Raw genomic sequence first — 19,753 nt, 5'->3', positions numbered from 1 at the left:
ACCAATATTGTATCACCAGTACTGTATTACCAATATTGTATCACCGGTACTGTATTGCCAATATTATATTACCAGTATTGTATTACCAATATTGTATCACCAGTACTGTATTGCCAATACTATATTACCATTATTGTATTACCAATATTGTATCACCAGTATTGTATTACCAATATTGTATCACCAGTTTAGTAGTACTGCATTACCAATATTGTATCACCAGTATTGTATTACCAATATTGTATCACGAGTACTGCATTACCAATATTGTATCACCAGTACTTGTTTACCAATATTCTATCACCCGCATTGACTATATTACCAATGTTGTATCACCAGTTTTGTATTACCAATATTGTATCACCAGTATTGTATTACCAAATATTGTATCACCAGTGCTGTATTACCAATATTGTATCACTGGTACTTTATTACCAATATAATATCACCAGTACTGTATTACCAATATTGTATCACCAGTACTGTATTACCAATATAATATCACCAGTACTTGTATTACCAATATTGTATCACCAGTACTGTATTACCAATATTGTATCACCGGTACTTTATTATCAATATTGTATCACCAGTACTGTGTTACCAATATTGTATCACCAGTATTGTATTACCAATATTGTATCACCAGTACCATATTACCATCACCAGTACTGCATTACCAATATTGTATCACCAGTACCGTTGTATTGCCAATACTATATTACCATTATTGTATTACCAATATTGTATCACCAGTATTGTATTACCAATATTGTATCACCAGTACTGTATTACCAATGTTGTATCACCAGTTTTGTATTACCAATATTGTATCACCAGTACTGTATTACCAATGTTGTATCACCAGTACTGTATTACCAATATTGTATCACCAGTACTGTATTACCAATATTGTATCACCGGTACTGTATTGCCAATATTATATTACCAGTATTGTATTACCAATATTGTATCACCAGTACTGTATTGCCAATACTATATTACCATTATTGTATTACTTAATATTGTATTACCAATATTGTATCACCAGTATTGTATTACCAATATTGTATTACCAGCTTTGTACACCAGTACTGCTTGTATACCGTTGTCAGTACTAACGCTAATACTGAAACAATACATTTGACATGTATCAGTTGCCTGCAACAGTATAAAGCCACAGAGAGTACCTTATTCTTTTGGCAGATGGCTTTGTCTCGCTTAGACTTGTCCCTGTCCGTGAGAGCTGCTACGCACACTGCCAGGACGGTCCTTAGAATCCGCTCTTGCTACTCGGTGGTGGCTAGGTGAACAGTGCAAAGTGAACAGTGAACAAAGACATGCAGATATACCATCATATATCACCTACAAGGTCTAAAAGGTTCAACAGGTCATGAAGGCCTTTTACACCCATACTCAAAGGAAAGGTTCATGAAGCAGAAATATTTCCTGCTCAATGAAGGTAGCCTGTGCAAGTACAATGGCGTCAAGTATCAGGCAGGAATGTAGAGACAGTCTTACCAGTCTTAATTTTCATGGGTTGGGTAGCCTAGTGGTTGAAGCGCTAACTCTTCACCAAAGACTTGGGTTCGATTTCCCAAATGGGTACAATTCGCGGAAGGTCATTTCTGGTGTCCCCACCGCGGATGTTGCTGGATTATTGCTAAAAGCTGCATAAAACTAAACTCACTCACTCACTCTAATTTTCAAAATGTACCAGTGAAATTCCATCATCTATGCACCCAACAGCCTGGTCGTGACGGGTCTTACAGACGGATCTAAAACTATGGCAGATCCAATTCCATCATCTGTGCACCCAACAGCCTGGTCTTACAGACGGATCTAAAGACTACGACAGATCAAAGGGAGGTAATTTATCTTACAAACAGTAGTTTCCCCATTTTGATTTCACAAATTTGGTAAAGGTAGGACGTGTAAAGGAGAGTTGGAGGATGGGTTATCATGTAGTTCTGAGAGTTTCTTGTGCTTTAATCCTGACTAAACTGAAACACTAGTATCTCCTGAGTGACTTTCCTGAGTGAAACATGTCTCTGTTCTCCTGCAGTGAACGGGTAACTAGTGGCAGTGATTGTAAGGCTTTACTCTCTATAAGGTTGGTATTTGCATACTCCCCAGGGTGTTGAGAATGGGAATTTAGTGCACACTGATCCACTAGGCAAGGTACCCAATGGAGTGCTGTGACCATGCATCAGTGGGTGTTTTTTGTGCATCACAAATAAGTATTAATTATTAATAGTACTTACAGATTTATTTCTCTCTGGAGAACCTTTCTGAGATGAGACGACGACGTGCCACCACCTCTTCGTGTCAGGGGAAACCGGAGACAGTGCCTACAGACGAGATATAGGCTATACATGTAATCTCACTCATAAGGTGACCCCTTGTAAAATCAATGAACTCAATGCTAATCTCTGTACCCTGCTTGCAAACTAATTAGAAGATAATGCTACTCTGTTTTCAATGTGGCGGTCCTTTATCGTTGATTTAAGATGGCTAAATGTAACTTAAAAACTGAACGTGCTTTTTCCTGCTTGGAAGTTTCTTCAATGGGATTAAGCTAAAAAAATTCTTCTTCAAACCATTTGCTTTTTAGGGACCGTTCATAATTTATGGTTGGGGGGGATGATGATGACATTTATGGAGGAGCATGTCCATTGTGAATTACCCCTCCTATAATATATGTACAAAATAAGTGACATCCCCCCTGCATGTCATGTACAAAATTGCTGACCCCCCTAGTACATGTGTGCAAAATTGATGACACCCACCTTGCTCCCCTGAACAGAATGGGTGATCCCCCTTAAAATCATCATCACACCCCCCTAGCCATAAATTATGAACAGTCCCTTACTTCAAAAACATCTGAGATGTTGTTGAGGTAGAAATCACCAATGTCCGATGTGTTTGTTTACAACAGGTTCACTTTATTAATATGCGGTGAATCGGTCACTTTAATTAGCAGTCCTTTAACTGCCATTTACATACGGTTTTGATGAGCTCTCAGCCAATCAGAATCAAGTATCACACAACGTCGTGCTAGAAGTCGGAATGAAGTACATCACATGCACAACCCCGATATTCCACATGCAACCACATGTTTTAAGTGACCCCATAATTTCATCAAAACACATCAGTGACAATCGGATGCTGGTTGACATCACCATTAGAATCAGAAAGTTATACAGATAAAACAATACTCAGACATCTTTAACCCCGTGCATAAAGCAGCTCCCTTTTCCAGTGTGCAAAATAGTTTCCAAATTTTGCTAGCCATTCAGTTACTAGCCCACAAAATAATTTACTAGTCCGAAATTTGAATGTAGACATGGGTTTTATCATTAAGATGCTGATATGTTGGAGAGAGTGATATATTTACAAAATGACCCAATGAAAATTCACTAGCCAGTCAGGCCAGAGACTGTGGACATTTACTGGCCCAACTTGATTTTTACTAGCCACAGGCTAGCGGGCCAGTGGCTATTTTGCACACTGCCCCTTTCAAACCCTCAAAACAGGGTAACTGTACCCATATATCCAATATGTACATTTTCAGTATTATAATCATAACAAAAGAATGTGTCTTGCATTATGTGCCCCATGAATTAAATGAAGCAATGCTCACTGACCTCTGCTATTTTCTTCACCCCCTTATCTCCGATCTGGTTGTTGGCCAGGGGAGAGAGACAGCAGTGTTCTGTTCATCCTAAGTCCCTGGAACACAGAACACAAAACACTATAATCATCATAATACCAGGTTTGTTGTTTGTTATGTTTGTTATTTGTTGTCTGATGGCTGTTTGTAAATAATCAAGTTAAGACCAGACAATCCAGTGATTAACATCATGACCATTTATTTATGCAATTAAGAAATGATAATGTTTCAACCAGGAATGACTGTCCAATCCTGTTAGCCGCCTCTTAAAACAAAAATGGGTTGCTGCACATCCATTATGTAAAAATCCATTAATATAACCAGCTAGTTTTGTTACCTTCACTTGTTCAACATGTAGTACATGATGTGTGTTATCTCCCTTTAATCATTGAAGATTCTCACAGACACGCACGTAAGAAACATCACCCATCCCCAGCAATCAACACTGTTTACCAGCCTGATTGTGCCCATTCTCCTACCCGGAGTTCCATGTGGCCAGCACAGTACCTCTGCCATTAGGTTGTAAAAGATGTGACGATTCGTCACATCTTGCAATCACCATTCAATATAATGTACATTTTTCTTAACTCTTCTATTTTTGACGAAGTCTACATATCTAACAAATCATCCTTGATAGAATCGCTTTATTTTCACTGACAAAATATCCTAAAACGCCAGAGGTACAGATAAGCTGCGATTCTGCGTAAATTACGCAAATATTTATGTGAAAACTCAATTTTATTACATCTGTTGCGCATAAGTACGCTTCAGTTTTGTAAATACATGCTTACAAACAAAAATAGATAAATAACTGAGGTGTATTGAGTGTTTTTATTTCAGCTCCTGGACTTGGCAACTTGTGGTCTTTCTTATCGGTCACGATATGGCTGAAATATTGCCGATGTGACGTTACATAAAACTCACTCACTCACTCTTTCTTATCGTTTCACAAGCTTAAGCGAGTACATAACTCATTGACCCAAAAGTTATCTGTAGCTCTGAAACCTGTAACAATATTTCGATTTTATGAAAGCGATCCTTTGTTTACATGCTTTGTAATGGCTCCACATGCTATCGTCAAAGCCGACAGACAGCAAACGATGCAGCCAGTTGATATATTAATATGTAATTTTTTAAAGTAAAATTGATATTTTATTCTTATCCTGACTCATGATCTTTGCTTATCTCCCTTTTCCTTGCGAATGGTAGTGGAACACTTGAATCCTTTGTAGTTCCCTGACGCGGGCGTAAAAATACACTCATCCACGAGTTACCTCCCTTTTCCCGCGCAAACAGTCATGTGACCAGCCAGTCTTCGGTGGCTATGTCTCGGAGGTAGTGGTTGCCAAACACCGTATCTGACTTCCAGAAGCAGCCCTCCATAATTGATGATATAGAGCAATTTCCATGTAGAGCGAGTGTTGACGCCAGTGCTCTGACTTCGTGTGGGTTGGAAGCTCTTGGAGGTTCTAATCATGCTGCTTTGTAGGCTCTTAGTATAACGGCTCTCAAGGATAGGTCCAGGGTGTCCTCTGGTCCGAGGATCCTAGATAGCGCTGGCACATGGAACTGTTTATCTGGTTGACCAGGTAGTTGATTCTTTGCAATAAAGTCCCATCTTAGTCCTAGATGTACTGCAGCACGGTGCCCCGTGTTGAATCTAATTCGTACAGCCCATGTATCTCAGACATACGAGCTGCCGTGGCTAGGGCAAGTAGGAACAGAGTTTTCTGTGTGAGTAGCTCGAAGTTAGTCTGTTCTAGAGGCTCATAGGCAACGCTCATGAGATGACGTAGAATTACATTCAGATCCCAGGCTGGTGCTCTGAATTTCTTTTGTTGGTCCTCCGGTTTAAAAGATCGCAGCAGATCCAGTAATTCTGGTACTTTCGTCAATTTGATGCCTGACTTCTTAGTGACGACTGTGCTGATGGCTGATGCTGATGTGGATAATGTCGAACCTTTCAGATGTCTTGTATATCTAACGTGACATAGATATTCGGCCACTTGAGAATGAGCAGCTTTCATAGCTGTGAAGCCCTTCCGCCTTGCATATTTAAATTTCTGCCATTTGTCATCATACAAATTGCGAGTACATCTGCGTAACGCTAAGGTTACTGCTTTCGCTGCTCTGGCGGAGTATCCTCTTTTCTTCAGACAGGTTCTGATATGGTCCACACGTGTAGCTGGAACATGGGGATGTGTAGATATGCATCCTGGAGGTCTATGCTGGCCATATAATCTGCTGGACGAATTAGTAGTCTGAGTTGAGGTAGGTGGATCATTCTGAACCTTTTCGGTTTGAGTAGATAGTCTTGGTTGAATTTCCGCATGTTGTAAATCAACCTGAATTTCTCTTTGGAATTCTTCTGGTTGCTAGGAAAATTGGGGTGTAGAAGCCTGGCGTGAGATGATGTTGATCTATTCTCTCTACCGCATTCTTGGTTAGAAAAGTGAGTTGATGGCTTCTTGTAGCTTGTCTGCTTGCTCATCTGCATAGTTGAAGACCATCCGTCTGAGGGTTAACGGTGGTGTGGCCTTGAGCTGCACTCTGTATCCTTCACAAGAGTACTTGTGAGACATAGTCGCCCTCCAGTATTCCCCAATTTTCCCAGTACCTTTGTAGACATCCACCCACTGTCGATGGTTGTACAGGAACGGCTGGGGGTGGAAGTATCCAGTCTTTCAGAGCCCCAATTTCAACGTCTAGCTCCTCTGAAACCTCTGGGAGTATGTCCTCTCCCTGAGTTTCCTCTCTAGTTTCCGGATGGGCAACAAAAAAGAGCCTTTCCCGCCTCTGAAACTGGAGTATTTCTTCTCCTTAGCCTTCTGGATACCTGAATATTTCGACTTGCTGTTGTACTTCTGTGAAGTATGACGAATGACGCTGGCTGGAGTATCTACAGACTTGATCATCATGACTTCCCTTGAGTCATGACTAGCTTCCTTAGCTGCTTCATCTATCTCACCTCCGAAGATGGTAGGCACCGCCCAAGGAGCTCTAAGTAGGGGTTGGGTAAATCTGTCACTCCAGGAACAAGGTGAGACGTGCCGACGTTCAGGCCAAATGATCCGATATGGATATTGGTCCTTCTTCTGAGTGAGCAGAGCAGATAATATCATCCTATCTTCTTTCGAACTGGGGTTCTGGAACTTGTTAATTAATGCCTCATTGATTGCTCTGGATCTCGCTAATCCGAAGAAGGATCTCCTCGTCGCAGTATCAAATTGGGCCAACTTTTTATCCTCCACCTTGTAAAACTTGTTCCGAAATTTGTTGACCAGTTTTATGTTCTCATCTAAGTCCGGCGCTCTCATAAAGGGGTGGCAGATGCTGATTCTGGAACCTAGTAGCTTTGTCAAAAGATATGCGTAGGTTTGAAGGCACCTCGGCTCAAAAGGAGGAAAAGTCACTGAGTCGAAGTCATCCTTGCACATCTTGTCTGTGTAAGCTTCATCCAATTCCTTGGAGGGAGACTCTAAGTTCAATCAATTAGCTATCCAAGCTGTAACTTCCGTATCTGAGAAGACGTAGTTGGTATGTTCATCAGATAGTTCTTGTTCCGTAGACCTATGCCTTTCGCGAATCCTCCTTCTGCGAACCTTCCTTTCGCGAATCTAGCTTCCGCGAACCTCTATCTCGTGATCCATCCTTTCGCGAACGTCTGTCTCGTGATCCACCCTTTCGCGAACCTTGTCTCGTGATCCATCCCTTTGCAAACTTGTCTCTCGCGAACCTAGCCTTAGCGAACTCCGTTATCGCAAACCTTACCTTCGCGAACCTTCTGTTTGTGTGTGAGAGCTGCGGGATGTAGATCTGGAACAGCTGGCTCTTGGAGATGGATTCCTAGGCATTCTCAAATGTTGAGGGTTCGCAGACGAAGTTCTCGTAGAGCTAGTAGCCTTCACAAACCTTCCATCCTGTTCCATGATGACAGAGTTGTCCGATTGTGATGAAGGTACACGTTTGCCAAAGGCGTTATCAGGTTCGCGCAGGTCTGAGGGTATGCGAATGTTGTCAGTTGATGTGAGATTCTGTCGTGCCTTCGCTTCCTCATCAAACCGTCGTTCCATCATGGCCATCATTTGGGTAGTAAATTGCTTCATAAAGTCGCCTGGATCAAAGTTCTGCGTTGACTGGAACTGATTCGGCATTGATGTGTTGTGTGCTTCAACTTCACTGCATTGAGAAGTTGGTGGTTGGTCGTCAAACAGCTCGCCCGCTGTTGTAGTTGCAGAAGACGATCTAGTAGTCGTGGAGGTCGCCTGCATCGCCAATCTAGTCGGTACTTCAGGCAGAAGTAACGGTGGTTCATCAAGCACGTCTGCCTCGTGTGGTAGAAAGATCTCCTCATTAAACGACCTCTGATGAGTTGACCTGCTAGGTCGTGTTGATTTTGACGCTAACCTAGTTATAAATGCCCATTTCTGCATTGTGGATAAAGCAGTAGTCTTATTCTCACTCTGAGAGGGCATCAACTCCGCCGTAGCAGACCTCTGTTTCGACCCCGTACCAGACGACGACCCCTGCAACGTACTCAACACAGCACCAAAATTATTTATTTCTGCAGTAGCAAACAACGTACGGTTACCGGCTGATTTCCAGGTTTATCAACCATGACTTGTGATGACTTCCTCACCCTATCCATGGCACGTCTATAGATATAAGACAAATATTGATTAAATTGCAAATTTGATAAATCACTGCAATATGTACACAGTGAGCTGGAAGAACATGGTTTAATGTACGATGGGCATTGGGGGTGAGGATCAGCCACAGATAGCCGGTGCCTGCAAACAATGCAAGATTTCATGAAATGTAGACACGTTACATTATGATGAAAAAGTGTAACAAATTACGAAAATTTCTTCAAATTTTATACAACTAATGCTTTATAGTTATAGTCAAATACCATACACAGCGAAATTTTGATAAATAGGATCTAATTACTTAAGGATATCTGCCGATATGGGACTTCCAGTGCTCAGCCTCAACTATCCGCTTGGGCGAAAAGGGAGAGAATGACAGCAAGGCTGGTCACATGACTGTTTGCGTGGGAAAGAAGGGAGGTAATTCGTGGGTGAGTGTATTTTTACATCCGCTTCGGGAACTACAAGGGATTCAAGTGTTCCACTACCATTCGCAAGGGAAAGGGAGCTAAGGAATTTCTGGAAAACATCATGAGTCAGGATAAGGAAAAATAATGTATTTCATAAACCTTAATGTCGCCGGTGTGGAAGAATATACAGTACAACAAGAAATTATTGAAAATTTAAAGATCATAAAAAAAATTTTTTTAACTCATTACTAACGTATTAAATGTGAATATTAGCTGAACATAACTCCAGATTCAAAGACAAGTGAACAGTTAGTATTTTGTCAAGTCACTATGGGCAGCAATGCAGGCTTCAATGCGGCGGGGCATACTACTGATCAAAGAAGTTAGAAAGTCGTGGTCCATGCTGTCCCAATATCGGACCACCTCTTTTTTCATTTCAGCAATATTTGTCAGATGTTTCTTATTGACACTTTTCTTCATAAGTCCCCAAACATTTTCTATTGGATTTAGGTCCGGGTAATAGCTTGGCCAATCTAATAATGTCATATTTTGGGTCCGAAACCAGGCCTGTGAGTGCTTTGAACGATGTTTTGGATCGTTGTCCTGCTGGAAAATCCAACAATTTCCATAGAACACGTGAGCAGATGGAAGTAAATGTCCCGCTAGAATATCTGTGTACCGCTCACTGTTCATATTCCCTTCAAATACACAGAGGGGCGTTGCCCCTAACACAGATATGCCACCCCACATGTTAAATTTCGGACTCTACTTTGGGCGCTGATACAAAGGTTTTTCAGTTTGTTTAGTCCAGAATTTCAGTGTATTAGGAAACAGTCACACAGAACTTTCTTCTGAGAAAATCACATTGTCCCAGTTAAAATTTCTATGCTGTAAGCACCAGTTCAACCTTCGCTCCTTTTCAGGTTTCATGATCGGTGATGGAATTCCTCGACTTTTCTGCCAACCCATTGCATGCAACTCAGTTCTAATTGTCTCCTTACAGACAGCCACAGTTCCTCTATCAATCATATCCAGCCTTAAGTTTTCTAAACTCCTTCATTTGTTTTCTGGCATGGGTACAGTTCATGAAAACACAACTCTGGCATATTCCTTGGACCTATTGGGGTGCATGATTATCATGACATACACATGCAAAGCCAGGTTTTGGACACATAAAAGGCATTATGGTTCAACCGTTTCACTAGCAGTCACACAATGCCACGGCTCAGTGAACAGCAGAGGGAACAAGCTATCGGGATGCTGTCGGTGGGAACATCACAAATCCACCATCAACAGACTCCAAAATCGTCATCAGCAAACTGGAAGCATCCATGACTGTCCCTTACCAGGACAAACTCCGGTCATGACGGCACTTCCAGGCCGGCACATCCGACGAGTTCACCAAAGAAGCCGCTTTCAGACAGCAGCAAACTCACCTCGAAACACTGTAGGACGTAAAGTATGCCACATCAGCGCCATGACAGTCATTTGACATCTGCAGGCTGTGGCACTAAGGGGCCATATCGGGAAACATCATTATGCAACATCATCGAGTCAACAGACTCCTTTTTGCACAGCAACATAGCCTCCAACCACCATGAATCTCCAACCAGTGGGTGTTTTTCAATGGGTCCAGGTTCTGTGTGTCATTTGCAGATGGCAGACAACGCGTCCACAGGCAGCAACATGAACATGAGCTTGGTCGCTGGATTCATCAATGGCAACGTCAACGTCAGCCAAACAACGTCGCTGAGTTGACAGGAGTGGCAGAACATCCCCCAAGCACCTGTTCGACATTTGTGCGAATCCATGCCATGTCGACTCCATGCATGTGTACAGGCTCAGGGAGGTCACACTCGCTACTGACGGACGTAAGGAGGGTCTGTGTGTGACGCTTGACGTGTCAGTCATATTGGCGGAACTCTTGCAATCATTTTTTTATGAAAATGAAGCACAATGAAATTCTCAACATAACTGTAGAACAATTTTCATCCAAGTATTGTTGTTTGTTAAGTTTTCCTCATTTGAATTTGGTTTTGCGTTTTCAATGTGTGTCAGTATATATATGCAACAATGTAAAACATTGTGAAGAGCCCACCGAAAAGCTTGCGTAAGACCAGAGACCATATTATATGATCTCTGGTAGGACTAGTCTCTTCTTATTATGAATATGCGCGTTTGTTTACAAACAAGAGAATAGTCTGGTCACGTGATATCCAAATTAGCCTGTGGCGGTGATGTAATGCTAAGTCATCACAGCACCGGAGTGTGGATTGTGCCCTCTATGTACAAGTCCTGGCACAATGTTGCAGGTCACATATACAACTGACCTAGACAAGCAACTACCAGTCATACTGACCGACACAAACACATCCAATATAACCCAAATATGCCTGTATTAGTAGAACAGTCTTGATTACTACAACTTCTGAAAAAAGAGTAACTGGGCTCCTTTATAATATATTTATCAGAATAATTTTTTCTGTGAAATATTTCAATTTCTGAAACTAGATGTTAGTCTAACCAGAGAATCTTCATGTGAAACCTAGTTAATCTGGAGTATCTGAGCAATTCTCATAAAAAATTCGAACTAACCTGTAGAGGTTTCAGATTCTTTGAATATATTCCTCCTTGGGGTACTTATAAGCATTTAAATGTCCATTTAAATTCCCTACGACAGTTGTAACAATATTTGAATAAATATATTTACAAAACAAAAACTACGTTTTGTCTTGTGAGACCACCCTTACAGGGCCCTCCGGCCCCCTACAGCCAAGAGCAGGTAACTCTAGACCGTAACCTCGTACCTCACTTTCCATGCTGAACAACGTCAGACAGAATGTGGGAGGGATGGGAGATTCTTCTAGGAGGAATATATTCAAAGAATCTGAAACCTCTACAGGTTAGTTCGATTCTTTTTATATATTCCTCCTTGGGTACTTATAAGCATAAGACAGACTCCTAAAGACGGAGCTAAGGAGCCGCATTCTGTCTGCAGAAAACACCCCCGACAAGAAGTGGAATTTCCCAAGCTAAATATAGCAGAAAAGCACACTTACCCAGTCACGCGTCCACCATAGCCAATCAGGCGGGGCATGAGCCAGGGTCAGGGTTGAACATATGTAAATTGCCCAGCTTAAACCTCGCTTAATGCAAACTAACGAGACACACCTCCCTCCTCCCGTAATCTACTCGGAAGCCAAGATAAGGGTCCCGCGAAAGCCACCAGAAACGAAATGCCTTAATATATATATATATTTAGCAAAGTTTCCAAGGCCAGTTAAGTCTAGAGCAGAATGCAAAAGACATGGGAATAAAAACCATCACCACATAAAACCCGTCACCAAGGGAATATGTAAACAAGATTTTTAAAACCCAACACCAGTGTTAAAAAATTTGGCATAGAATGGTTCACATAATAAAATCCTCGAAAGCTCAATCGGCTAGAGAGGTGGAACCATGCCCACTGGAGAGAACTGACTGACCGAACCGAAAGCACGCCACTTGAGAGTCTGTCAAGTTGGTAATGACGGATGAACGCATCGCCGGATCGCTCCAAATAGCCGCTGAGCAGATCTCCTCAATGGGCAGGGCTGCAGCGTAAGCTTTCGATGTAGCAACTGCCCTAACCGAATGAGCTTTCAACCCTACAGGCGGATACTGCTCTGTTTGAGTATAGCTCATATGTATGGCAGAGACAAGCCACCGAGAAATGGTTTGCTTGGTCGCCGGAAGACCAGCCTGAACTCCCGCCATAACAACAAAACAATTGGTTACCCTTACGGGTACCCCTTGTTCGCTTGATATAAGCCTTAAGTGTCTTACGGACATCTAAGACGGAGCACGCCGTAAGAGAGGTACCGACAGGAAGGCTGAGTGAAAGCTGGGAGCTCAATAGGCTTCGCCACATGGAAGGGACTATCCTTCTTAGGACGGTAAGTATCAGGCAGCCGTGATGCTAACTCTGTCTTTGTGAAAATAGTAAGCTGGATCGGGCCGACATTGCGCGGAATATCGCCAACCCGCTTCGCCTGAAGTCACCGCCATTAAGAAACGCCGCCTTCCACGCCAACAGCTGGAGTGAAAGAGCCGACAGATTGTGAAACAGTGGACCGACAGCCAATCAAGAACGCATTGACAAGTCCCGGGGGACTAACCGCCGGACAACCGGACGGATTCTGTCCACGCTTCGCTAAAAAGCGCTGCACAAGAGGGTGCTGCCCCAAGAGAGCACCGCCAACAGGAATATGAAACGAGAAATAGCCGTGAGAATATCCTCGAACAGTTGAAGCCGCTTAGACCGGGCGGCCAACCGAGACTGGAGGAATTCTAAAACAGAGACTAAATCAGTAGAAAAGGGATCAAGAATCCCCTGTTGACACACCAGCCAATAACAGGCCCATCTATCCTCATATTGAACGCTTGTCGAATCCCCTCCGCTGGCCAGAATTGTGTCTGCAACTGGTGAAGGAATTCCGCCGCACGGAGGCGATCCCTGACAGCGGCAAAGCCACCCACTGAATCCTGGGATTCGGTGGGCCCGCTCTGGGATAGGAGGTCCGGGTCGAAAAGGTAATAGAACAGGAGGCTGAGCCAGAAACCTGAGAATTACCGAAACCAGCGCAGCCGACCAAAGGTGCCAGAAGCACAAGTAGCCGAGCTGGTTGTGCGGTCAGCTGTGACAGGACCCTGGAAATCAGTGGTATCAGGGGAACGCTTCACAGTACCCTGTCCGTCCAATCGAGCTGAAAGGCGCCGTTATTAACGCCCCGATCCGAACTGAGCAAAACACAGGAATCTGGTTCGTCACCCCAGACGCAAAACAGATCCACCTGGAAATCGACCCAAACAACTGGGAGATAATCCCCGAATATCTCCCGGTCGAAAGCATCCACTGCAGGGGACTAGTATACCGGAAAGTGCATCTGCACGGACGCTGTCTACCCCGGAGATAAACAGGCAAAACCCGAATGCTGAACTGATCGCACCACAGTAGAAACTGCCACGCCCTGAAGGAGCCGACGGAGACACTGTGCCGCCTTTGCTTGAGAATGTAAGACATGGCCGCTTGATTGTCCATTTCTAGACGAACCACACGGCCCTGCACCAACACCCGAAGCACTCAACACCCCGCGGACTGCTCTCAGTTCTAACACATTGATGTGTAGGTTGATTCCCCGGCCCCACCAGAGGCCGGAGGCTGAGTGCTCGCCCAGGACCCCCTGTGAGGGAGGCGTCCGCCTGAACTGAGAGGGAAGGTGTCGGGTGTCGAGGGGATCCCCTGACAAATTCCCACGCCCGGCCCACCATCGCAAGTGAGGAATTAACCACTGGGCGCTAGTGAGAATAATCTCGTAGCTCTGCGAAAGTGGGACCACAGCTGAGCTAACGCTTGCTGAACTGGTCGCGATCCTCAGACGCCAAGCACGCCAAACCACGCCCACTGTCGCCGCCATGTTGCCTAGCAACCGGCCATGTTCGGGCTGACGATTGGGCTTACTGGAGAAACTGTGTAACACAGTCCTCTGACTTTGACGATAAGCGTCCGGAGCAAGGGAAACAATCCCTAGCTCCGTGTTGAATCTGGCCCCCAAGAAAATCAGATCCTGCGTCGGAACGAGGTCTGATTTCTTGAGGTTGATAATCCAGCCCAGTGACACCAGAGTATCCATCACGCACAGTGTGGAGGCTCTGCTTAACTGAGGACCTAAGGCCCTGAGAAGCCAATCGTCCAGGTACGGGTGACAACACCTGCCCTGAGACCTGGCTAACTGAGCTGGGATTAGCATAAGTTTGGTGAACACCCTTGGCGCCGTGGAGATGCCGAAGAGGAGCACACGAAACTGGTAGCACGCCCCGGGGTGCATTGGAACATGGAGGTATGCGTCTTTGAGATCGATTGACGAAGCCAATCCCCTGTCTCGACGGAGGAGATCACTGACCTGAGTGTCTCCATCCTGAAAGACGGCACCTCCAGTAACTGGTTCAACCCTCTGAGATTCAGAATGGGTCTGAACCCTCCGTCCTTTTTGGTCACTAGGAAGTAGGTGGAATAAAACCCCTCTCCTTGCTGACCCACAGGAACCACCTCGATGGCTGCCTTGTTCAGTAAGGACTGAACTTCGGCACGGAGCGCGTTCGCCTTGTCGCGGGAGGTCGGCACAGGCGTATGCCGAACCCCGGAGAAGGACGGAGGATCTCGGCCCACTGTGGCAAATGGCCATCCCTGAGCGCGGGACAGGACCCAGGGATTTGAGGTGGCTGCCTCCCACCTCCCGGAGGAATAGGGACAACCGCGCGACAGGGACGCGTGGCATGAGGCAGTGCACCCCCACAGTCGGCAAGTCTCCGCTTGCATGAGTGGGGGGCAATAAGGGCTCTGGGGAAGTAATCAGCGGGAAGCCGGGCTGGCTTCCCCTGCCCCGGAAAAAGGCTGCTGCGCGCTTTGAGCAGGCCTGCCCTTGCTCTCAAAGGCGCCTCGTTCGCTTTGACTGCAAAGGGCAGTCCACTTTGCAGCGCCCTTCGCCGGGCAGAAGGATAAGCGAAGCGAAGCGGGAAGGCCGGTGGCGCAGGAGCGGAGGGCTGTTCCAAAGGCTTAGAGGCTTTGAAGGTAGAAACTGCCTCCGCTGGCCTCCCCGCACAACCTGCAATGCCCCAGGGAACAGGGAGGACCCCATGGTATAAGGTAATGACAGGAGCGCCTTCGTTGCGCGGGTCGGGTGAATACCGCCCACGGACAACCACAGGCGGCGCAAGCTCCATCACGGCATCTATCATCTGGCTGGCACAGCACCAATGCTATCCCCGGTGCCAGATGAGAGTGTACCCCTCGCGAGCTGTTGTGCGAGCACCGGCGCCGACAAGTCGGCGTCACAAGCGCTCTGATCCACCAGCTGTCCCTGCAGAGCAGACAGGTAGGCTGAGTGGACTGCCACTTTTACTTGCTGGGCTGCGCACCGGTAGCACTCCTTGAAGGACCAGTACGCAGACTTCAGCGTAAGTGCATTAGTAGGAAAAGGGGGGAGGCGCCTGCCCTGCCTGGCCGAGGCCAGGGAAGACGAGGACGACCCCCCTAGAGTGATGGACGCAAAGACGCACTCGTCCACCACTGGCGGCTCGAACAGTGCCTCCTCTCCCAACTGGTACCGCTTGCCGACGTCGGGCAAATCAAACTGAGAGCGGGCACCAGTCAAGAGAGGATTGATCACCTCACTCACCAGTGATGGCAGAATGCGGAGGCGTGCCTCGGCGACCCGGCTAGGCGCGAAAGCCTCCCCCGGGAGCCGAAACTCCGCGGGGTTGGGCGCCTGTACGGTAACGGCCACCTGGGGCAGGGCTTCGGCGATCTTATCCCGAACCTGCCACAGAGACGAGCCAAAGGAGTATGGAACTCCCGCCTCCGACTCCTCCCTCCCTCCATCATCCTCCATATCCACCTCGGCACAATCCTCGGCCGCCGTACTCTCATACTCCTGAGAGACCGCCGAGGATACGCCAGAGGCTGAACCAGAAAGACTATAAAGGTCAAGAGGCGCCAGAGGAAACGAGTCGCCCTGCCGGGTGGAACCCGCGCCAGGTCACCGAGGCGCCCGAGAGGAACCTGCCGCAACAGGCTTCCCGGTAACCCAGACTGGCTGCCAGGCGCCGAGGTATCCCCGAGCTGGTCGGCGCCGAGGCGACCGCCAGTCAGGGCACCAGGCGAAGACAGGGGCAACCCTGCATCGCCGGCGCCAGGCACCTGTGACAGACCTGAGCATGAAGCTATGCCGCCACCAGGTGCCGAGGGCGCGCTATCCCCACGGCCGAAGCCGGGATCAAGCTGCCCGGGGGGAGGCGCTGCCGGGCTCAGGCCGCAGCCACCCCCAGATGTGTCAGATCCACTCTCGACGACCGGGCGCCATGAGCTCCTTACAGAACCCAGCCAACGCCGTATCGATCAGGGATTTCACTGACGACATCTGTTCCTGAAACAAAGCGGTTAAAGAGTCAACAGGTACAACAGGTGCCGACACAACAGGGGGGGTGACAGATACAGGAGCAGGTTGAGAAATAGATGTATTAGTTTTCTCCAACGGCCTCCTTGGAACCCTTAGCTCTTTGGGAGCCGGCTCAGATGGGAAGCTGCCCCGTGAGACCCCTTTTTGTGTGAACGCTTGGACGGGGATCCTGAGCCCAGATATCACCCCAGCCAAGCAGGTTGCTGTAAAACAGCCGGTCCACCTGCCGTGGCCTTAATAGTTTGAGGCGAAAATGGCACACGCCGACACCCCTCTTCCTCATGATCAGTTTGGATGAGGCAACGAAACACACCTCGCGTGCGTGTCCCTGACGGGAATGGCGGCGAGGCACGAAGTACAGGATTTAAACTGCAACAAGTAAAAAACCTGTGCAGCAATCAACCCCATACACACATACATATATGAAAAAACACGCATGGGCGACACAACTAATGCGACAACGTAGCATACAGTTGACAATAATCATAATACGCACTGCAACATAACTAACAATTACGACTTTTAGCGTAAGATAGAAAATGCTAGCAGCGGAAACGCCCTACATGTAACAACATATAAATAAAAAATACTAAAACCACCTGTAACATTGAAAAACCACACGGGAAACCAATGAACAGTGAGGCTAGCGAAGGGACCTGTCCGCCATCTTGACACGCACCCGGCGAGCCGACCGCGACAGGTACCAAGTTACAACTAGAAATTATGAATGAAAAAGTTCAGAACAAGCCTCCAAATCGCCCATGCAGGGAAAAAAGAGAACCATACATACAGTTGCTGTTTCTGACACACTCATAATTTTGCGCAGGGAAAAGAAACCTTCTTGAATGGACCCACGTCTTGCCGGTAAACGACAGCATGGAAAGTGAGGTACGAGGTTACGGTCTAGAGTTACCTGCTCTTGGCTGTAGGGGGCCGGAGGGCCCTGTAAGGGTGGTCTCACAAGACAAAACGTAGTTTTTGTTTTGTAAATATGTTTATTCAAATATTGTTACAACTGTCGTAGGGAATTTAAATGGACATTTAAATGCTTATAAGTACCCCAAGGAGGAATATATAAAAAAGAATTGTACATATTTGTGTTGGTTTATCGAGACACTATCAAAAGAGCCAGCTTAATGACATGAAACAGGCCATGCAGTCTAAGCAAGCTATGTAAATCAGACACACAGTCACTTCCCCTAATCTGTTACTTCAGAGATTTTTCCAGAAATTACCCCTGCTAAATGCTCCGCACCAACATCTGTGATTCTGTTGCCAGCCAGGTTGAGAGACAAGAGCTTTGTGTTGAAGCGTTTGGCAGTACCCAGAGCCTTGCCAATGCCCTCGGCAGCTTCATCAGAGACGGCACAATGTTGGAGTGAGAGAAGCTGAACACTGAAAGGAGTGAGTGAGTGGGTGAGCTTGGCTGAATGATTGATAAACTAAATTCAGAAATATAACAGTTTATCTAATTATGTGAGAGACCTCTTACAAGTTTCGATACCAAAAGGTAATCAAGGTACAGTGATGATGAAGAGGAGGAAGAAGAGGAGATGGAAGAAGATGAGGGAGGAAGAGAAGAAAAAAAGGAGGAAGAGAGGAGGAAGAGGAGAAGGAGGAAGAGGGAGGAGGACAAGGAAAGTTCCTCTACAGGTGCTATGTCTCCTCCCTGCACCTCACCCTAATGCATACACCCTCACCTGCTGTCATCATCCACCAACAGATGCCAGTTCTCTTCACCTTCCTGTATACAGTTGCCATCCAGGACCAGGTTCCTGCAACAGACAATTTCATCTACAGTCCCACATCCATCATATCCAGCACTGACAGGATCATTATCACATGTAGGTCTGTGCAGAGACCATATAATAGAGGGACGGCCCTCCCCAACAGTTTATCACTAACCATCAGCGCTACGGAACTGGCATGTAACTGATGCACATCGACACCCTGCTGCTAACTTCCTTCCACCGGTACACATGCTCAACAGATGCGCAGACATTCGCAAATGAGCACTCTGGTAACCACGTAAACAATATTGCGTAATATCCAGGCCGAGAGTTAATTCCCTTAGCGGGATTTCACCAGCTGCGTTTGACAGTTAAACATTACATGGACAGCTCCAACAAACTGATTACAATAATCTTAATTTGTATCTTATCTCTCATTTGCACACATTTGTCAACTGACAACATCGCAGAACATGTATCATTCGCGAAATGCGTGTCGTCATAAGCCTGGAATATTTGTTTCAACATTCGGCATGGCCATGGACGACTTAATTCATTCACTGGGATGATTGCGACTTGGACCTCGATACTTACTTGGAGAATTTACAGACTACGAAAGGACAGAGAATATAAACCAAAAATACAAAAATCAAACTAACCCAGTCAGGTAAAGGCAGTTTTAACATTACAGTTGCCAATATCCCCGATGCTCGCCAAACGTATCATCACATGGCTAATCTCAAGATTTACTTGCAAGTATTCGTTGACACAAAACGAGGGTGTGGTCAAGCAGTCGATGAAAGTAAAAATTCCCGCAAATTTATAAAGAATGTGCAGATTTGCAAGCGTTAGCCAATCAGAGGACTTGCTTCGACCACACCCCTGTTGTGTGCGGACATGTCATCCATTTGTGTCAAGATCGTTTAGTTGAGAGTCAAAATCGGTTTTCAATCGACTTGCAGAAATAACAATAAAGAATTGGTAGGTGTCGTGAGTGTTGCTCGATAGGCCAATCATCCATGATTATGTTTACATAAAGTTTTAATCGATTGCATGTGATGGTAGCGTTGCGATCGGCAACGCAGTCGGGTAGGGTCACCCTAGCAGTGTCCGGCCTTGTCATTATGTATTGTACTGTGAAACATTTCGAGTCGGGGCGTCATCTCAAAAACAATATTTTTAAAATCATGAATCATCGGAAAGACACGAGGGCCTGTGACTGGCTGCATGGTGTTTCACTAAATGACGCTATTATAGTCTCTGATTCTAATTTTATATTAATTCGCATAATTTT

At 45.8% G+C, this 19,753-nt stretch overlaps 1 protein-coding gene across 1 annotated transcript in view; it reads right to left on the bottom strand.

Moving 5' to 3' along the window:
* Positions 1 to 3,669: 3,669 nt before the first annotated feature.
* LOC124276390 (leucine-rich repeat-containing protein 71-like) overlaps positions 3,670 to 19,753 on the bottom strand; it is a 38,949-nt gene continuing 22,865 nt past the window's right edge. The window contains exons 8-10 of the mRNA XM_046712032.1: positions 18,430 to 18,504; positions 17,965 to 18,124; positions 3,670 to 3,732 (exon numbers count right to left, since the gene is read on the bottom strand). Of these exons, the coding sequence (XP_046567988.1) occupies positions 3,670 to 3,732; positions 17,965 to 18,124; positions 18,430 to 18,504 (298 nt within the window). The remainder of the gene's footprint in view (positions 3,733 to 17,964; positions 18,125 to 18,429; positions 18,505 to 19,753) is intronic.

Source organism: Haliotis rubra, unplaced genomic scaffold (assembly GCF_003918875.1).
Source record: "Haliotis rubra isolate DU_JTF1 unplaced genomic scaffold, ASM391887v1 Scf2089, whole genome shotgun sequence".
NCBI lineage: Eukaryota > Metazoa > Mollusca > Gastropoda > Lepetellida > Haliotidae > Haliotis > Haliotis rubra.
This window is presented reverse-complemented; position numbering and strand designations above follow the sequence as displayed.